Below are 17,944 nucleotides of genomic sequence, written 5' to 3'. Positions count from 1 at the left end.
CAAATATTTCGCAGGATAAGCATGGGAAACAACACAGTAAAACACTAACAGCAGGCTACTTCGATTGCGTTTTCTCCAGCAGACGAAACCGCGTAACGTTATATAATACAATCCCTATATTTAGATCATGACTCGCTTCTTTACTGTTTATAATAATGATTACATTTCCCGTAGCCTTCATTTCTTTACCAAACGCCACTTCAAAATAACTTTACTCATCCTTTGCTCTGCTCGCTTTTAATTCTCATTGAACTGCAAATTCATTATAAAAAGGGCAGCGGCGCTGTGCAGAATTTGACAAAAAAAATAGCGAATAACATTTTAAACCAGCGTGAAAACACCTAATAAATATAACAAACCGAACAGCACAATGTATATGGACTAAGGTGGTCTATGACAGTTGGTATTTGAACTCACGGACGCACCCAGCAGGAATAATAAAGTTTTCAAAAATACAGAAAGGTGGATATGTGAATAAAAAGTACATTAACTTACCTCACATTGAAATCAAGAGGGAGCGTCGGATCTTCCCCCACAACAGAGTCCATAATTGATACGTACTTACTACGGCTCCCGATTGTACATATCCAGGTGTAATTAATACTCCGTGGTTGGGCGGCTATTTTAAACTTTATACTAGGGAGGTAAAATTCAAAGCGATCGTTACTGCCGCCATTTTAGTACCGGTGACGTCACGATCGGTGTAGCGTTGGAAGTTAGAGTCTGTGCCTACTCGGCCACGCACATTATCTGAAAAAGATCCATGCTATTGGTCACTGTAATTAAACCTCTCAGCCGTGATTGGAGCTTTTATTTTAACAAATTCATACTCGTACATCCCCCCAGGTCATAGGGCTCAGTGAGGATGATGGATTCTCTGTTTTAAAAGCCGTGGGATGTGGTTTCCGATGTGAGATAAAAACAAAACATCAGGGCTGTATAGAGTCCTCAAACTGTGCATTTCATAAGTTGTCAATTTCCATCAAAATTTGTGTAAGTATGCAGCTCAGTCCGTGAAATATATGTCTGTCATAATTACATTTTTTAATCAACTGCATATTTTTATTAATCTACATGGAAATATTTATTATCGTAATCGGAGAAATAGAAAATTTAAGCCTCCTGTTTTTAGAAACTGAAAACTTCTAAAGAAAATACTCTCTTATTTTGTATTTGCATGGCTCTGCATGGCTTGGCACCTCAGTACCTGTCTGAACTATTATCGCCCTACTCCCCACCTCACAACCTTCGCTCTTCTAATTCTGCTCTCCTTACTGTCCCCCAAGCCCGTCTACATTGTATGGGTGACAGGGCCTTCTCCTGTTATGCCCCCAAGCTCTGGAACTCTTTGCCCAAGGATATCGGAGAGTCACCTTCTCTAAACTCCTTCAAATCCAGACTCAAAACCCTCTTCTTCAGAAAAGCCTTTACTTAACTGGTTCCATGCTTCACCACTCTGCTCTTTTTATTATCACCATCCACGGTCCCCTCTATTGTAATTGCTGTATTGTTGTAATTGTATATTATAATTGTGTCTTATCTTGTGTATTATTCTTATTTATTGTTGTATTCTTCTTATTTATTGTTATTGTCATCCTGTAAAGCGCTTTGAGAAGCCACCTTTAACAAATATATAAAATAAAGTTTATTATTATTATTATTTTAGACTTTGGAATGTCGACTTGTCTACCAGATGCGGAACTACTGTGCTTGTTGCGATATTTCCGGTAGGAACAGTTTGTGAGAAGGACCACAATATCTGCGTTGTGGAAAATTCGAAAAGTCTGCGAAATGGTAATTTAATAAAATCTATAGTTTTAAGCATTTAAACCGCAATAATCAGGGAATCTGTTTTTGGTTATATACCTTTTTGATAAAATACAATGTTATTCAAACCATCTATTTGAAATATAAATGATACTAAGCTTTATACGCCGAACTACAGTTGCATACTTTTTCTGTACACAATCTTAACGATTTCAATTCTGATCGTTGTTTTCTTTAACGTTAATAATCTTCTTCTGTGTTTTCATTTTATAGGCAGTAACGTTGAACACAGACCTGGGAGACATTAAAATCGAGCTGTTCTGCGAGCGTTCTCCGAGAGCGTGCGAAGTAAGTTCAATTAATACAATTTTATGATACTGTACAGAAATCTCTGCTGCCGGTTAGGTTCCTTACCGCATTACACGTTTAAGATGTTGTATTTACTTTCTAATTTACAGAATTTCTTAGCTCTGTGTGCCAGTGGGTTCTACAATGGTTGCATTTTTCACCGGAATATCAAAGGTTTTATGGTTCAGACGGGCGATCGAACAGGTATAGACATTTAAATTACCAAATGGTCTCATCTGTCTTGTGTTAATTCTTTATGTTAGTGTTAAAGTGACAGGCCAACGTGACTGATGTAGTTTTCTTATTTCACTAAGTGTAGATACAGTCATGCTTGAAAGTTTGTAAAGCCATTGCATAATTTGAGATTATTTCTTTAACCACAACATGCATATTTAATCAGAATTGGTCACTTCCTAATTGAAATTAAGTATAATTATTCACCAGTTTGAGTGTTTTGAATGAAAATCTCCATGCAGCAAAATAATACACACAGTATACAGAAATTGTGCAGGTGAAAAAATGAGCGAACCCTTAGTTCTATGACTTACATCAAGGGGAAGCAGGATCAGGTGGGTCAATGACAGAGTGTTAACCAGTTAACCAAGATAACCAATGAAATTGAAGATCTGAAATGATGTGTTAGGGAGGAGGAAACATAAATAATTGCAAGAAAGCAGGTCAGTTACTCTTTCTATGAATCTAGCATCATGCCTCGAACTAAGGAAACATCAACAGAACTGAGGAAAAAAGTAGTGGATGCTCATCAGTCTGGACAAGGTTATAAAGCCATGTAAAAAAGATTTGGACTCCATAAATCCACTGTTTGGCAAATAGTATACAAGTGGGGGGCATTTAAAACAATGGCAACCCTGCCAAGAAGTGGACATCCTCCTAAAATTTCACCCAGGGCCACAAGGAGAATAATAAAAGTGGTAAAAGCTCATCCTAAAATAACATCCAGAGATCTAGAAGCCTCCCTAGCTGCCTCTGGAGTAGTGGTGCATAGATCAACAATAAGAAGAGCCCTGAACACAAATGCCATCTATGGAAGGGTCGCTTGGAAGAAGCCTCTTCTGTCAAAAATGGAACAAAGCTGCCCGTCTGAAGTTCGCCAGAGACCACCTGGACAAGCCTGAAGAGTTCTGGAAGTCTGTTCTCTGGTCACCATGTCAAGCATGGTGGTGGGAGTGTCCTTGTATGGGGCTGTTTTTCTTACTCTGGCCCTGGGCAACTTGCCATCATTGAGGGAATCATGAATTCTGAGAAATATCAAGGAATTCTTGAGAAGAATATCAGGCCATCAGTTCGAAAACTCAAGCTGGGCACAAAGTGGATGTTTCAACAAGACACAGATCCTAAACATTCAAGTAAGTCCACTAAAGAATGGCTTTGGAAGAAGAGGTTCTGTGTCCCGGAATGGCCAAGCCAAAAGCCTGACCTGAATTCTATTGAAATGCTGTGGCAGGACCTGAAGAGGGCTGTTCATCCAAGACATCCTTCAAACCTCACAGAGCTGGTGGAGGTTTGTAAAGAGGAGTAGGAAATAATCCTTCCAGTAAGATGTCAGAGACTTATAATTGGTTATAGGAGGCGACTGTGTGAAGTTAATGTGCTAAAGGAGGTGCCACAAGTTTACTTTTGCACACAAGAATATCTAGTGATTTGTTAAATATCACAGTCTAATAATCTATTAGTTCAAATCCTTTTTTATGTGTGGGAAGTTTTTATTTAGGATATTCAGTAAGAGTTCAGGTTCTGAACTCTTCAGGTTCTGAAGACTAAGGAAGTCTTTATTTAGGATATCCATTCTATATATTCATTAAGAGTTCAGGTTCATATAATATCTCTATAATATCTAAAATAATAACCACCTTGAAGGGTTTCAAAACTTTCAAGCATGCCTGTATTTATACAAAGGCCCAAAGCAAATATTCTGTCAAAATCAATAACATCCAAAAGGTATGCATACAATGTTTTGTCTTTATACTTTTTCATGAAATGGTTCATTTTACAATGATGACACCACCAAAACTATTTAGTCTCTACTTTAGCTTATAGTAAAGACTCAGCATGAAGGCTTATAAGTAAACGTTACAGTTTAAAACTATATTGTGAAATAATCTCTGTTAAACACAACTGATATATTAGATAATAAAGCTGCATTCTTGTTCTGTGCAGGTACAGGAAAAGGTGGAACAAGTATTTGGGGGCGGAAGTTTGAAGACGAATTCAGTGAACATCTTAAGGTTAGAACGCCTTGAGCTGCGCTGGTTATTCTAATGGAATCTTTGAGTTTCTCTGAAAAAACAAAGTCTAGCAGAGGAAGTAATGTGAACGATTCAAAAACAGAATCCGTGGAAACACTTCTAATGTTAATGGGATATAATCTCTTCTCTGTGTTCTGCAGGCTGTTACTCAGATGTGAAATCCAGTGTCCCTATGTCTTATATGTATGGTGTTATTTTATTTTATAATGTCCTATCTTTATATTAAACATCCTTTTATAATATTTATTTTAGCACAACGTGAGAGGTGTTGTGTCCATGGCAAACAGTGGCCCGAACACTAATGCGTCCCAGTTCTTCATCACGTATGCCAAACAGCCTCACCTTGATATGAAGTATACAGTATTTGGAAAGTAAGTTTAAAAATGTGGAATGTAAATTTAGTTTTTCTCTTACATGAGCTCGGTTACAGGGGCTAGCTCTATTCATTGTTCGGGGAGTGTTAGTGCTGAATTCTTGAAACTACAGGTAGTCGATGCAAAATGTTCATCAGAAGGATCCTCCTGTGTGTTTATAGAGGATCAGCCTCTGACACCACCTCGGTTTGATGAATCTAGGAAATAACCAGTCACTTGAACACAATAAGACTATGTGAAGTAATTGCACACTGTTAGAACAACTCCAAAATTAGTTTATTGAATTAGGAAAAGTAGTGTGATTAAAACACAAAGAAACCATGCATACTGCTCATATATATCTAGATTGTTTGTAGATACCACTAAAAATGTCCTCTTGTATGTCATTTCCATTATATCATTATGTTAATTAATGTAAAAGAATAGTTCCAAAATTTAACCTTCTGCAGATAAACCATTGACATTCATATTCATTTAATAGCAGAGTATAGTATTGGGAAAGGGGAGTATACGTTATGCGATGATCCTGTTGCCATATTTGTCTTCTGTGGACATCTTTTAATGTCTGAGCTGTGTGACCTTGGAAGTTAAACTGGTAACCTTAAAAATACACTAGGTCCCTAATTGGATTTCATTCTTTTTTTCTTCAGGGTAATAGATGGCTTGGAAACGCTGGATGAATTGGAAAAGCTGCCAGTTAACGAGAAAACGTTTCGGCCATTGAATGACGTTCGGATTAAGGATGTTACTATGCACGCCAACCCTTTTGCGGGCTAGTCTCCAGCTGCCAGCAGTGTGCCTCGGCCACCGTTGCAAAACAACATTATTAAAACCTCTGGATGCAGACAAATACCCGCAGGGTCTGTAACGTTTGCAGTTACTTTATTGTATTACTTGGAAAGAAATCTTCACAACAGGCCCTTGTTCCACTTCTTTATTTTTTCATATGTGATGTTTTGGTTTAATTTATATTACATTTAAAATAAACCTTTTTTTAAGTACCACAGTGTTGTAATGCAGTTATTAAAACAAGAACAGTTGTGTTTCTTATGCACAATGGTGATTAGATTATACATATACTTACTTGACTATCCATTCCATCACAGATGTTAATGCATCTCTTTCACCTGTTTGACAATGTAATAAGAGTTATTGCCATTTTAGTTGTTGGACATGAATGTGGTATCTAATTTTTAGAACATCTAGAAAACAAGCTAATCAATTTATAACCAATCAATTTAAAGAAAATAATTCACCAACTACACAGTACATCACATTGTGGATTATCTAAGAGGAAAAAAAAATGTGTTGCCTAGTCCTAGATGATATCCTTTCTGATAAATAGACAAATCGGAGCCGTGCGGTCAGAAACATGTGGGGGTAATCCATCACTTTTGTCTACTGGAAATTGACGTTTATAACGTCCACAGATGGCGAAGAGAAAGAAAGCATTTTATCCGCGTTTAAAGGCGCTTTAATCTCTTACTACTGTTCACTGAACTGCAGATACTTATCGAGTAGTTTTCATTTCCACATAAGCTCTCCATTTTTTCCGTTTAAATTTCCTGTAAAGTGCCTTTTTATGGTCGAGCAAAGAAATAAATTCTACTAATCGATGTTTTCCCATTGAGATACAAGAATCCCCAGATTCGTATACAAATACTTGTGAAATTACACGTGAAGAATTCAGCACTTCAATCTAAACAGAACATATAGTTTGTTTACGTGTGATTTGTTTTGAAATCACAAGTGAATTACAACGTTATATTTGTCTTTCAAAAATGTACACGCATACTTTGTTACCGGACTGAAATATGCACCTTGCTATACCAAGCTGACACATCACTAAAGTTGTCTTTTCCATGGCAATGTCGCTTTGTGATGAGGTCATACAAATGCCGAGCAGGCAGTTTCGGAATCAGTGGTTGAGACTGTTGAAGTATATTGCTTATTGAGCTCTTAGCATTAAATCACTTTTTATTTTTTAATCGATTCATGAAACATGGCAACCGAAGACCCTTTTAAGGTAGGCAAATACCGGCAATACGACCCAATACCCTGCCAGCATCGCGCTCTTTCAGCTGCTGGTAATACGCACGTTTTAACGTTACAAGAGTGTACAAGGGTAATGCACCGTGCCTTTACGAAAATGTGAAATACGCTGCCATTATGGTAGCCTGTCAAAGTTTTACAAATTTGGTCAAACGTAGCCTACTCCAAACAATCTTTACATCTAAACTACCGTAAGTCACTATCGACAGGTTACCGTCTCAATTAGATATGGTTTTTTTTTAGTTGCGAGCAAAACGTCATATCTAGAAAGCCAGATTTTGGTATTCGGTGCCTTTCTTTGACTTGAACCAAACTCTTACTTTATCGGACAAACGTCACACCCGAGAGGTCAAATACTGGTTCCTGTTTGATCTGTCTGCTAATACATTTTCAGGTTTCCTCGCTCAAAGGAAAAGTGGCTCTAATTACTGGAGCCAGCTCAGGAATTGGGGCATCAACTGGCATTCTGTTTGCCAAACTGGGAGCTTTGCTGGCGCTTAATGGGCGTGATGTGGAAAACCTGACCAAAATAGCCCAGCAGTGCACAAATGCAGGAGGAACAGAGGTAAAGAGCTGATTTGTATATTACATATTTCTGTTATGGCCCGTCTGATCCACAACAGTAAACACCATCAAGCAAATGAGGGCTGATCTTGCTCAATTGCTGCAGAAGTGTTCCTGTAAAAACACTACCTAAAATACCCAGACGTTTCTTAGAGAGATTATTTTGGAAGGAAGGGGCTGAATCTCATGTTCCAGGACTGCTGATTAAATTTAACCTGGCTCGAGTAAGGCGGGAAGAGAATTAGGCCTCCCTCACAAAATAATTTCCTAATAAAAGTAACGGCCCAGGGCTTTTTCCAGAAGAAAGCTCTACACCCTGGAAAAGACTTCCTTCAATATTTACCTCTCTTACTTTACCTGTTGTCTGTAGCTCAAGAAGAATACTCTTCCCAAAGCTAGATGTCCCTTTCCCTAACTTTATTATTATTAATATAATAATAATCATGATTGGTGAAAACCAAGGGGAAATTTGGCCAGGATGCCGGAGTAACACCCCTACTCTTGTCAAGAAACTCCCTGGAATTTTTAATGGCCACAAAGAGTCAGGTTTTACGTCTCATCTGAAGGACGGCACGTTTTTACAGTATAGTTTCCCTGTCACTATACTGGGGCATTAGGACCCACACACGCACCACAAGGTGAGCGCCCCCTACTGGTCCCAATAACACCTCCTTCCAGCAGCTTTCCCAGGAGTCTCCCATGCAAGTTCTGACTAGGCTCACACCTGCTTAGCTTCAGCAGGCTGCCAGTTGTGAGTTGCAGGGTGATATAGATGCTGGCTTAAATTGAATTTAAATGATTAAAAAAAGGTTGAACTCTTCTTGCAATAATCAATACACCATACAACCTGATCTGTGCAATGGAGGCCTTTAGAACCCCCCCTCCCCCCCCCCAAAAGCTAATACTTATGGACAAATCCACAGGTATCTGTACACTGTCTCATAATATAAAATCATCTGAGTACTACATATTGATGCAACCCAGCACCAAGTTTCAAGCATTGTTTATAGAATTATTTTTCATTGTTAATCCTAAGACTAAGGAAAGAAAAAACAATGTTCATTATTCACCTCTGTTAGTATAGCCTGACAAGAGAACAGGTACAGGTTTATTCCATGCTGAAAGGAATAGCAAGGAAGAGGTGCAGCGTTTCGGCGATGAAGGCTTCTTTAGATGTAGAGGCTCCACAGCCGAAACATTGTGTTTCCTTTCTTTTCTTTTCAGCATGGAATAAACCTTTACCGGTTCCTTTGCAGTCTACACATGCCGATGCAGCTACCTACTCGAACTTAGTCTAACAAGAGCTCGGATTCCCTTGTGGGAATGAGGGTTAAAATAACCTGCACCTATAATATACAGTATAACAATATCTGAGAATATCTGGGACCATTTCAGAACATCTGGGCATATTTGGAAGCTTCCCCTGTGAATTTCAATTGGCTCTTTATGAAAGTGTTGGAATCTACAGTATGTGAGACTTTACAGGGAGACTGAACCACTCACAGTCCCTGAATCTGTGTGGTCCTCTTTAGCCACTGTTAGTGCCAGGCGACTTGACGGATGAAGACACAGTGAGGAAGACTATCGAGAAGACCATTGCTCACTATGGGAGACTGGACGTGCTGGTTAACAGCGCTGGGATCCTGGCCATGGGCAGCATCGAGACTACAGACATGGCTCAGTACGACCGGGTCATGAACATCAATGTCAGGTAAAGAATGAAACCAGCTTTAGTTAATAAGTGTGATCTGATATTTGGCAAAATGTAGTGCATTTTTTATGAAGCTTATCCTTTCAGCACCTTGATTATTAAAGGCGAACTGCAGTCCCAGTCTCCCAGACTGGTTATTAAATATCGACAACACAATAAATTAATTGACGTTATAGAAAAACTTTACACATTTTGACTTAAGCACAAAATTGTGAGCTTTGTGAAAGCACTGTAAGTCACCATGTTATCGCAAACCCCTGGTTTCGCTACGGGCGAGAGTTCTCACAAATGGCAATATGTGGCCCTTCCTGCTCACTAGTCACTGTAATGACTAATGTAATGTGATGTACAAGTGCATATGTACAGGTTGTGCAGCAGATATTTCACCGCAGAAATGTTCCAATGTGGTATACAGGCAGAGTTAACAAGTAAATAGTATTTGTCAGCAAAATTGTCTCAAAGTCTAGAGTATTATTTCTATTGGATTAAAAGAGGTGTATTCACAAACCTGCCTGTTTACAATGTTATAGGGCCGCATCAGGTCTTTGTTGTCTTGATCTGAATCACAGAATATGGTGCTGCACATATCTGGAAAGTTTCTCTATTTTGTGATGAAAATTGGATGTTTGACACATTACTGTGTACAGTTTACATTTATTGTAGTTTGAAATGCACTCATTAGTGCTGATTCTTTCTAACCCCGAAAACAAAAAATAACTTTGTAGTTCCCCTTTAAGTGAGTTTACAAAAGACTGCAGGCCATTCAGTCTGTGTCCATTTCCTTATTGATCCAACTTGCAGCCTCTACTATGTGTTATGTTATGGAGAATTTAAAAGTTAGAATTCAAAACTAGGCAAACACCTGGCAGATCACATTTAATATAGACAAACCGAGTCTTATAGAAAAAGTCTTTAGATATATGTTGAGGGGACAAAGTGGGAAGGCAATACAAAAAGCAAACTGTTAGGATATGCATTTAAAAGTTTAAAATGTAAATATTTAACCAATGTTGTATGCAGGCAAATCTTTATACAAAGGGCTGCATGAAACTGCTACCAGCTGTTGCTGAAGCAAGAGGCTTCTTTCAAGATCAATTAACCACTACCCACAAAATTTACTGGACCAGCCTGATAGCCTCTTTTTGTTTTGCCCTGTCATTTTCTTATGTTCATATGTTCTTGAAATATCCCAAGGTGTCAGGTTCAGGAACACAGCCGGTCCATGTCTAAAAAAAACACTTGGACATAGCAAATAGAGTGTGTAGACTACAGGGAGTTAAGTGTTTTCTGAGTTACAAAGTGTCATTTTGGTGGCATTAACGTTAAGAAAGGCTGGTAACATTTTGAAGTAGGAAAATCCTTCCACTCTCCTGTAGTGTTCTTTCTTGTCATAATGACAGGCATTCTTAACATTCTTCTAGGTCTGTTTATCATCTCACTCACCTTGCTGTCCCTCATCTTATTAAAACTAAGGGCTCCATTGTGAATGTGTCAAGTGTGAATGGGCAACGATCTGTGAGTATCTGTCATCTGCGTTTCCTTTTACCTTACCTCGATAGCTTATCTTATTCTCTACTGTGATGTCAAGCCCATCATTTTTAACTTACCTTAACTTAACCTTTGCTCTTGATTGTGGGGTCATCCTCTTTAAGGGGCGGAGCGGTGGCTCTGTGGCTCAGGATCTGCGCCTGTGGCTGGAAGGTTGCCGGTTCAAATCCCGCAGCCGGCAGAGGAATCCTACTCCGTTAGGCTCCTGAGCAAGGCCCTTAACCCCAACTGCTCCAGGGGTGCCGTACAATGGCAGACCCTGTGCTCTGACCCCAGGCTCTCTCCCTGTCTGTGTGTCTCATGTAGAGCAAGCTGGGGTATGTGAAAAGATAATTCCTAATGCAAGAAATTGTAAAGGGTTAATAAAGTGATGTTATTATTATTATTAAATTGTTCCCTTTTCATTTTCTGCATTTTAGTTTCCTGGTGTGCTAGCATACTGTATGTCAAAGTCTGCGATTGATCAGTTCACAAGGTGCACAGCATTAGGTAAGATGTAGTTGTATGGAAGTAAGGTTTCAGTAAATGCACTTATTTTCTTCTTAAAAGAATCATGATGCATGATTTTCTTTCAGAGCTGGCTTCTAAGCAAGTACGTGTGAACTCTGTTGGGTAAGTTATAATGTTTTCTGCAACATGTAGCGAATGTAGTACTATTCTATCAACAGAGTACAGTACCAGTATTAATTGAAAATTAAACCTCACTAAGACATAAAAATATACTATTAGTTGACTGGGATCTTGCAACACAAACAGTGCAGTTCTAATTGTTCCCTCGTTAGCTGAGCAAATGTAATGTCAGGTGGGGAGAGTTAGCACAGGACAGCTTGCTTTTAATCTGTACATTACTGGGTTGACTAGAATGATTTATCAGCATCTCCCAGGAGACCTAGAAACCCTTTAGACACTCTGGCTTCCCGTGACCTGGGTTCAACTCTTCCCATCATGCAGCGAAAGTCAGGATCATTGGACATGATCCCTGCAAGCTAATTCATCACTGTTCATTCCTGTAGCTGAATGGCTTGAAAGATGATGCTGATCGTCACCAGCTGTCTCTGTCTCTCACAGTCCTGGCGTGATCATCACAGAAGTGCACAAGAGAGCAGGACTGAATGAAGAAGAATATGCCAAGGTACCATTACTGCAGACAATAGCCTATGAGAAATCTAGAGAACCTGGGAAAACATGGGGAATAGCTACTCTAGCACCCCTGGTGCTACATACTGTTGTTGTCTTTGCTAAATCCTAATGGTCCACAGTGCACTTTGCAAGGCAAGTGTTTGGATAGATCAGTAACTTCTGAAACTTGTACTTGGGTCTCATTAACAGTTTAATGCTACTGTCAGAACCCCAAAAGAACATTTTCTGCATTGAGCTGAGGCAGTTTCTGTAAGGAGAAAGACAAACTTGAGTCCTTGTGCAAAGTCATCTGCCTGTCCCCTAGGAACCTCCAGAAGTATGTCGGGACTGATTTTATTTCTCCTTTCTTCCAGTTTCTTGAGAAATGTAAAGTCACCCATGCTCTGGGCCGCCCGGGGGAGGCAGAGGAAGTTGCACGAGCTATTGCTTTCCTGGCCTCTGATGCAGCATCCTTCATCACAGGGGTCAATCTACCAGTGGATGGAGGTCGCCATGCCATGTGTCCTCGCTAGGAAGGGTCAAAGGTCAAGCCTTCTTGACATTGATTTCTTGCTCTTGTAACCTTTTGGATAAAACTAGGGCAATTCAGAGTGGGGTGAAGAGAAAAGAGGTTTGGATATTTTAAGATGGTCTTTGGCACTCCTATCTGCTCGTGCTAAATAGATTGTGAGAGAATTAACATAATATTGATTAAACGATACATTTTCAGTGTTTGATGGAATCTGGGTACTAATTTGCCTTGGAAATTAAAATTACACTATTGATTTTAAGTACATGAGTTCTGATTTTGGTCACCACCTTGTGGTCAAATGGCAGAACTACTTTATTGTACCTTTTTCTGGGTGTTTTATTCATCAGAATTTGAGTGTGACAGATTTTCAAATTCCAAATTTCCAGTCCTCCAAAAAATATGAAAGGGGTGTCACTACAGCAGTGATTAACCAGTGTCTTTGCCTCGTTGTTGCTGAATAATCCAGGTCTCATTTGCAATAAGGCATGTGCCCACTTGTCAACTACTACTGGCTTAATACCAAAGGAAAAGGGTCCAACTCAGAGTAGTTTTATCTGTATCAGCAATCTTGCGCTTTAGTTTCAAAAGGATCGTAAAACCTTGGGAGAAGGGTTTTGGAGTCTATAAGCAAATGTTAGACCCACATGATATAGCACAGGAAATTAGACAGTTTTCTCCCCAAGTAGACAATTTGACCCCAGCTAAAGCATTTTGCTTCTTGTTCATGAAATGAATTTTAAACATTAAAGCCCAGTTCATTTGCCTAAGTTTCAAATATTTATTGAACATCTGAACATTGTTAATGCAAGACAATGGAAAGTATTGAAATGATGTATGGAATGGAAACAATAGAGCTACAGAAAGTAATGCAGGTAGATCATAGATGAGCACTGTAACTTCCTGCAAAAAGGTAATGTTGCCTATTTTTTTGTTTGTCCTGATATGTCAGATACAGACGTGGAAGTAAAACAAAATGCAAAAAAAAACAAATGAACTGCCTACCAGGTGTGTTTAAATGTGAGGTATCTGCAATCTTTGTCTTTACTCTAAACATCTGAAATGGAGCAAAAGGCATCGAACGTTCACATATTCTTCATTTTTTTCTTTAAAAATAAATCCATGATAAGTGTAAAAGCATAGAACACAGTCCCAGTACAGTACAGTTGTGATTATCATGTAGAAAAAAAAACAAAACAAAAACACTGCAATAAATTTTTCCTCTGGAGTACCAAATTTACACATAAAATAGCATAATTAAACCTTCTATAAACGCCAAGACCAGTTGGGAAACTGATACATAAAGTCTTGAGAAACAAAATACAATTCTGAACTATTCCCTAAACAAAAGAAAACCTTACTAGGTCAACATAACCACGTTTTCAAAACATTTTAAATAACATTAAATTAGCAGGTAGGATCCACTGTATACAACAAAGCTTGCACAATTATACACATTTTATTTGTTTTCAACAACAACCAAGCTTACTATTAAAACTAAATCTTCTAAGTTTTTTTTTTAAGATATTAATTACAGCTATGGGGGGATTTGTACAAAAGAGCTGAAAATATTTTGTTATAAAAAAAAAGACTGCTTGTAAAATTGCTTTGCTGAGCCCTATGAATAACAACTGGCAGCACGAAAGATAAATTCAAATCTTTTTTTCTCTTTTTTAATTTATATAAAAATATTCCCATAAAAAAAGTATCGTATGCTCTTAAATTAAAGGCATTTCTCTTGCTAAATAGTGTGAAAAAAAAGTTGGCTTAAACCAAAGAACCACAAAAGCCGTTTTTTTTCTATAAAGGGAAAGAAGAGCACCAATTTTTTTTTTTTAAAGATTTTTCCCGAGCACCATATATTGAGAGATGGGAGGTAGACAGAATATCAGAAAGCCCCTTCAGGAGTTACTTCCAATAACTAATCTTTATATCAGGAATTTTAATGTGTACAAAACGACAATGATACTGGGTAACTTGACTTGTTCTGCAGCCTTGGGAGTTTAGGCCCACTAGTCTGCAGTTTAGCTGTTGTTGGCATATTGACCCCTATCAAGTAAATAGTTTAAAACTGGTCTGTACACTTCGATGGTCCCGAAGATGAAATTAATTCAGCACCCCTGAATTGCCTAAAAGTTAAGTAATGCACAAACAAAAGATGGAAAAAAAAATGCTTTTCCTCTTCTATTGCACTTGAAGTGATTTGTTAACATAAGATATATATTTATATATATATTTATACTTTTTAAACAAAAATAGGAAGTAGAACCTCAAATGTGAGGGGGATGGGGGAGAACTGAAACATATATGAAAAGAATAAGTTACATAATTGTCCCAGAAATATTCTTTGGCTGAGTTTGAGACTGATATCCAAAATTTGCCAACAGAAACATTCCTGAAAGGCACAAAGAGCTTATCTATTGAAGTTTTCACTTGTCCGACAACACATTGCGATTCATGTCGTTCTTGACTCGTTCCTTCTTTCCTGACCTCTTTGCAGCTCCTGCAGTCCATACGTTCTTAACGCGCGTTAAAAACCAGAGTTCAGTATTTATTTATTTTTTTGTCTGTGAAGACTGTTTGAGGGAAGGTTTGCCATCTGATCTTGAGAGAGAAAAAAAACAACCTCATCTTGTGTAAAAAACTCGAGCTGGGAAGGATCAACAGTGTGGTGCCCGTCAGAGGCACGGGTTTATAGGAAACAGACGGGTCCGACCTCCAGGTGGTAGTGTAATCCGGGTTTCGTGACTGGCAAATTATAGACATTGACAATGGGAAGTAGGTTTGGGTCTTGAGTATGAAATACAAAATGTGTTTGATGCCATCGGCCATCTTGTATCTGAAAAGGAAGATGGTTACATCATAAAGAAAAGTCCATGACTCTCTACATCCCTTCTTATGTAAGAGATTCTGTAAAAGAGGAGTAAACCTGGTAGAAATCCAGAATTAAAAGGAAAATAAGGCAGGCTGGTTATCTCAGTCTTTTTTATGGGAACAACAGATTGATAACCAACATGGGGATGTTCGAATAAAAATACATCCTTCTGCTTTTCACGACAGGTATTGATTGCTGGTGTGGTTGCTAGTATCAATCTGATCAATCGTACTTGAAGGACCAAAATCAAAATGGCTTATGACATGCTAGTCCTACACCTATATACATGCCAGCTGTGTGCACCGAAATGAAATCTTGTAGGGCAGTGTTTCTCAAACCTTTTCCATATAAAAGATATTAATATACAGTATTATATAATGCCCTCCTCCCAATGTCACTGGCATCAGTCCCCATATCCTGTAATTGAACAAGTAACGGGTTTATTCCATGCTGAAAAGAAAGGAAACGCAACATTTCATTAGGTTGAGCTCACACCTGAAGAAGGCTCCACAGCCGAAATGTTGTTTCCTTTCTTCTCTTTTCAGCATGGAATAAACCCGTTACCTGTTCCTTTGCAGCCTACGCATGCTGACCCAGCTCCCTACTTGAACTACATATCCTGTAATTGATGACCATCAAACAGCGTTTCTCAGTCGTGTTCAGATGCTCAGTTTTTGTATTTGGCAAACCTGACACACTTACCTCGCATCACACATGATTCTCACATGTTAGAGCGTGGCCTGTCAGGCATCGAGCCAAATATGCAACACGACACTTTGGTTACTCCATAAAACTAATATACTGTAGGTAGTATAAATGAAAAATTGAAATATTTTTCTCATACTGTACATGAAAATGCCTGGGATGACACCAAGAAACACTGATATAAGGAATGCTATGAAGAAATGTTGCTAAAAGGTCACTTTTAATAGCATATTTTGTGAGCACTCTGCAACAACACCTAGTCTGTATTTGCATAGGTGTACACTCCACGGGGGCACTCTGTGTTTGTAGCGAAAGCTCATCTCATCTGGGAGAGAGAATTCCATACCCGACAATCATCCTGGATGACATCTGGAACCACTGGTCCTCCAGCCTTGATCATCTGTCCGTTCCAAGCTCTGAATGCCACGGCGTTCTTGGAAGGTTGGTCCGATTTGCCCTCTCTCCAGACCGGGACGTTCAGACAATGGATTATGATGTGCTGGACGGCTTCAGAACTCAGGAGGTGGAGAAAATTCATTTGGACACGGCCAACTCCAATCTCCAGCTATGGAATAATGAGAGAAAAACAGGTCGGGTATATGTGCAAGATATTGTAATGAAAAGGCATTACATTTCTTTCCATGAACTTTGAGATTTTAAGGGAGAATATATTTCCGCGATGTGTAGAAAAATGGTTTGCGTCAGTGTAAAATTGGCCAGATGATGAAGTGAATAATAGGAGGTTAAGGGCCCCGATAAATTTACAGCTTTGAGCCACTGGCCCATCGCAAATTCCAAACCCAGACTTTCCTGGTGGTATCACCTTGTGTCGAGAATCAAGAAGCCCCTAAGGAGGAGAAAGATGTTACTAAGAATTTTCATTTCATTGAAAATTCAGATTGAAGAATTCAGTACATGTATTGGTGTGCACATATTAAATTAGGAAACCAGGAGTCCACTGTTCTTTACACGATGTATTGTACTGTAGGTGTTTGCTCAGGCTGGAGTGACTGTCAAGTCTTATTTCAAGGACAAAGTCAAAGTCATGCACTCGGAGGCAAATGTAGTACAAACTCTTCAAGAGAGCAACTCTTTCTGAGCCAGACAGTGTCAGATGGCTGACTAGGACCAAGTTTCACAAAAAAACATCCCCATTAAACAACCTGATGTTATTATCCAGTAACATGGTGGCTTTTAAAAGAGGTTTTTTCCTTATGACCAAACCAGTTTCAAGTACTTGGCCTGTAGATTATGAGAGTGGGTCGATGTTTTGATTTCATTTGGACCCAGAAATCGAAAGGAAGCCAGCATTTCGATAAGGCAATGCTATCATTTCCGTCACATGAATAAAAACAAAATGATTTCCGATTTGGATACCTTGGAGACAGAAACTGGTTTAAGGCAGGTTTGCCCTCCATTTGTGAAGTTGCAGGTCACCTCAATCGTGTCTGATGCACAGCCAAGGTTTGGGTCAATCCAATAAGTGCCTGGAAGTTACACAAAAATGTGTTCAGAACAAAAAGTCAAGTCCATCCCTCATTTTGTTTCAACAGTGCCATCTTGTGGTCAAATCTAGTCATTAATTGTCTTCATTCTTCGGTTACCGTAGCAGGCTGTCAGGAATTAATACACAAACACAAAGTGAGGCCTCACCATCATTCATCCTCTGTTCACAATCTTTAAGGTCTCGGCAAATGCGGGCAGGATTGTCATGGGTTCCCAGTGGGTTTTTGATGCTCTGAATCAGGTTACTGAGGTAGTGAAGGGTCTTAAAGATCTCTGTTCCCTGGTCCAGCATAGGCAAGTCTAAACCTTGATAGTTCTGAAAAACAAAAGTTAGTCTTTTTAACTAGCTGGGTCTTAATAAAGCAGCATTAGCACAAATCACAAAGACAAAGCAGGATGTAGTCAATTAGCCGATCCTCTAAGAGGATTCTTGTTATATACAGAAATTGTGGTTTAACTAGTCTCAGATGTGGACAGATGTTTAATCTCAGCTTCAGTAATAAAAATATATAAATGATGGATTAGGGTAATTTAAAATGTAATTATAAATATAAGTGCCCTGACAATAAGAAGGTGACC

The 17,944-nt window shown here is 38.8% G+C and overlaps 4 protein-coding genes across 11 annotated transcripts in view; 2 read left to right on the top strand and 2 right to left on the bottom strand.

The window, feature by feature from the left end:
• The window catches only part of cdk5rap2 (CDK5 regulatory subunit associated protein 2), a 51,209-nt gene extending 50,521 nt beyond the window's left edge, over positions 1–688 (bottom strand). For all 8 annotated transcript variants that reach the window (XM_088940491.1, XM_088940497.1, XM_088940492.1 and 5 more), the window contains exon 1: positions 496–688. In XM_088940491.1, the coding sequence (XP_088796617.1) occupies positions 496–548 (53 nt within the window). In that variant the 5' untranslated portion in view covers positions 549–688. The remainder of the gene's footprint in view (positions 1–495) is intronic.
• Positions 689–1,666: 978 nt separating this feature from the next.
• Positions 1,667–5,757, top strand: ppil3 (peptidylprolyl isomerase (cyclophilin)-like 3). Its single transcript, XM_088940633.1, has 6 exons — positions 1,667–1,794; positions 2,041–2,115; positions 2,226–2,319; positions 4,294–4,361; positions 4,635–4,753; positions 5,407–5,757. The coding sequence occupies exons 1-6, from the start codon at positions 1,792–1,794 to the stop codon at positions 5,531–5,533; spliced, it is 486 nt and encodes a 161-aa protein (XP_088796759.1). The 5' UTR covers positions 1,667–1,791; the 3' UTR covers positions 5,534–5,757.
• Positions 5,758–6,637: 880 nt separating this feature from the next.
• Positions 6,638–13,272, top strand: LOC148816183 (uncharacterized). Its single transcript, XM_088940637.1, has 8 exons — positions 6,638–6,782; positions 7,203–7,373; positions 8,905–9,083; positions 10,505–10,598; positions 11,051–11,120; positions 11,207–11,243; positions 11,700–11,763; positions 12,125–13,272. Exons 1-8 carry the CDS (start codon positions 6,759–6,761, stop codon positions 12,281–12,283), a joined length of 798 nt encoding a protein of 265 aa, XP_088796763.1. The 5' UTR covers positions 6,638–6,758; the 3' UTR covers positions 12,284–13,272.
• The window catches only part of LOC148816182 (uncharacterized), a 157,172-nt gene continuing 152,276 nt past the window's right edge, over positions 13,049–17,944 (bottom strand). Inside the window, exons 58-61 of the mRNA XM_088940638.1 lie at positions 17,513–17,681; positions 17,237–17,346; positions 16,206–16,424; positions 13,049–15,118 (exon numbers count right to left, since the gene is read on the bottom strand). Of these exons, the coding sequence (XP_088796764.1) occupies positions 14,972–15,118; positions 16,206–16,424; positions 17,237–17,346; positions 17,513–17,681 (645 nt within the window). The 3' untranslated portion in view covers positions 13,049–14,971. The remainder of the gene's footprint in view (positions 15,119–16,205; positions 16,425–17,236; positions 17,347–17,512; positions 17,682–17,944) is intronic.

This window comes from Atractosteus spatula, chromosome 23 (genome assembly GCF_055471065.1).
Source record: "Atractosteus spatula isolate fAtrSpa1 chromosome 23, fAtrSpa1.hap1, whole genome shotgun sequence".
Classification (NCBI taxonomy): Eukaryota; Metazoa; Chordata; class Actinopteri; order Semionotiformes; family Lepisosteidae; genus Atractosteus; species Atractosteus spatula.
The sequence above is the reverse complement of the archived record's forward strand: the minus strand, read 5'-3'. Positions and strand labels throughout refer to the sequence as shown.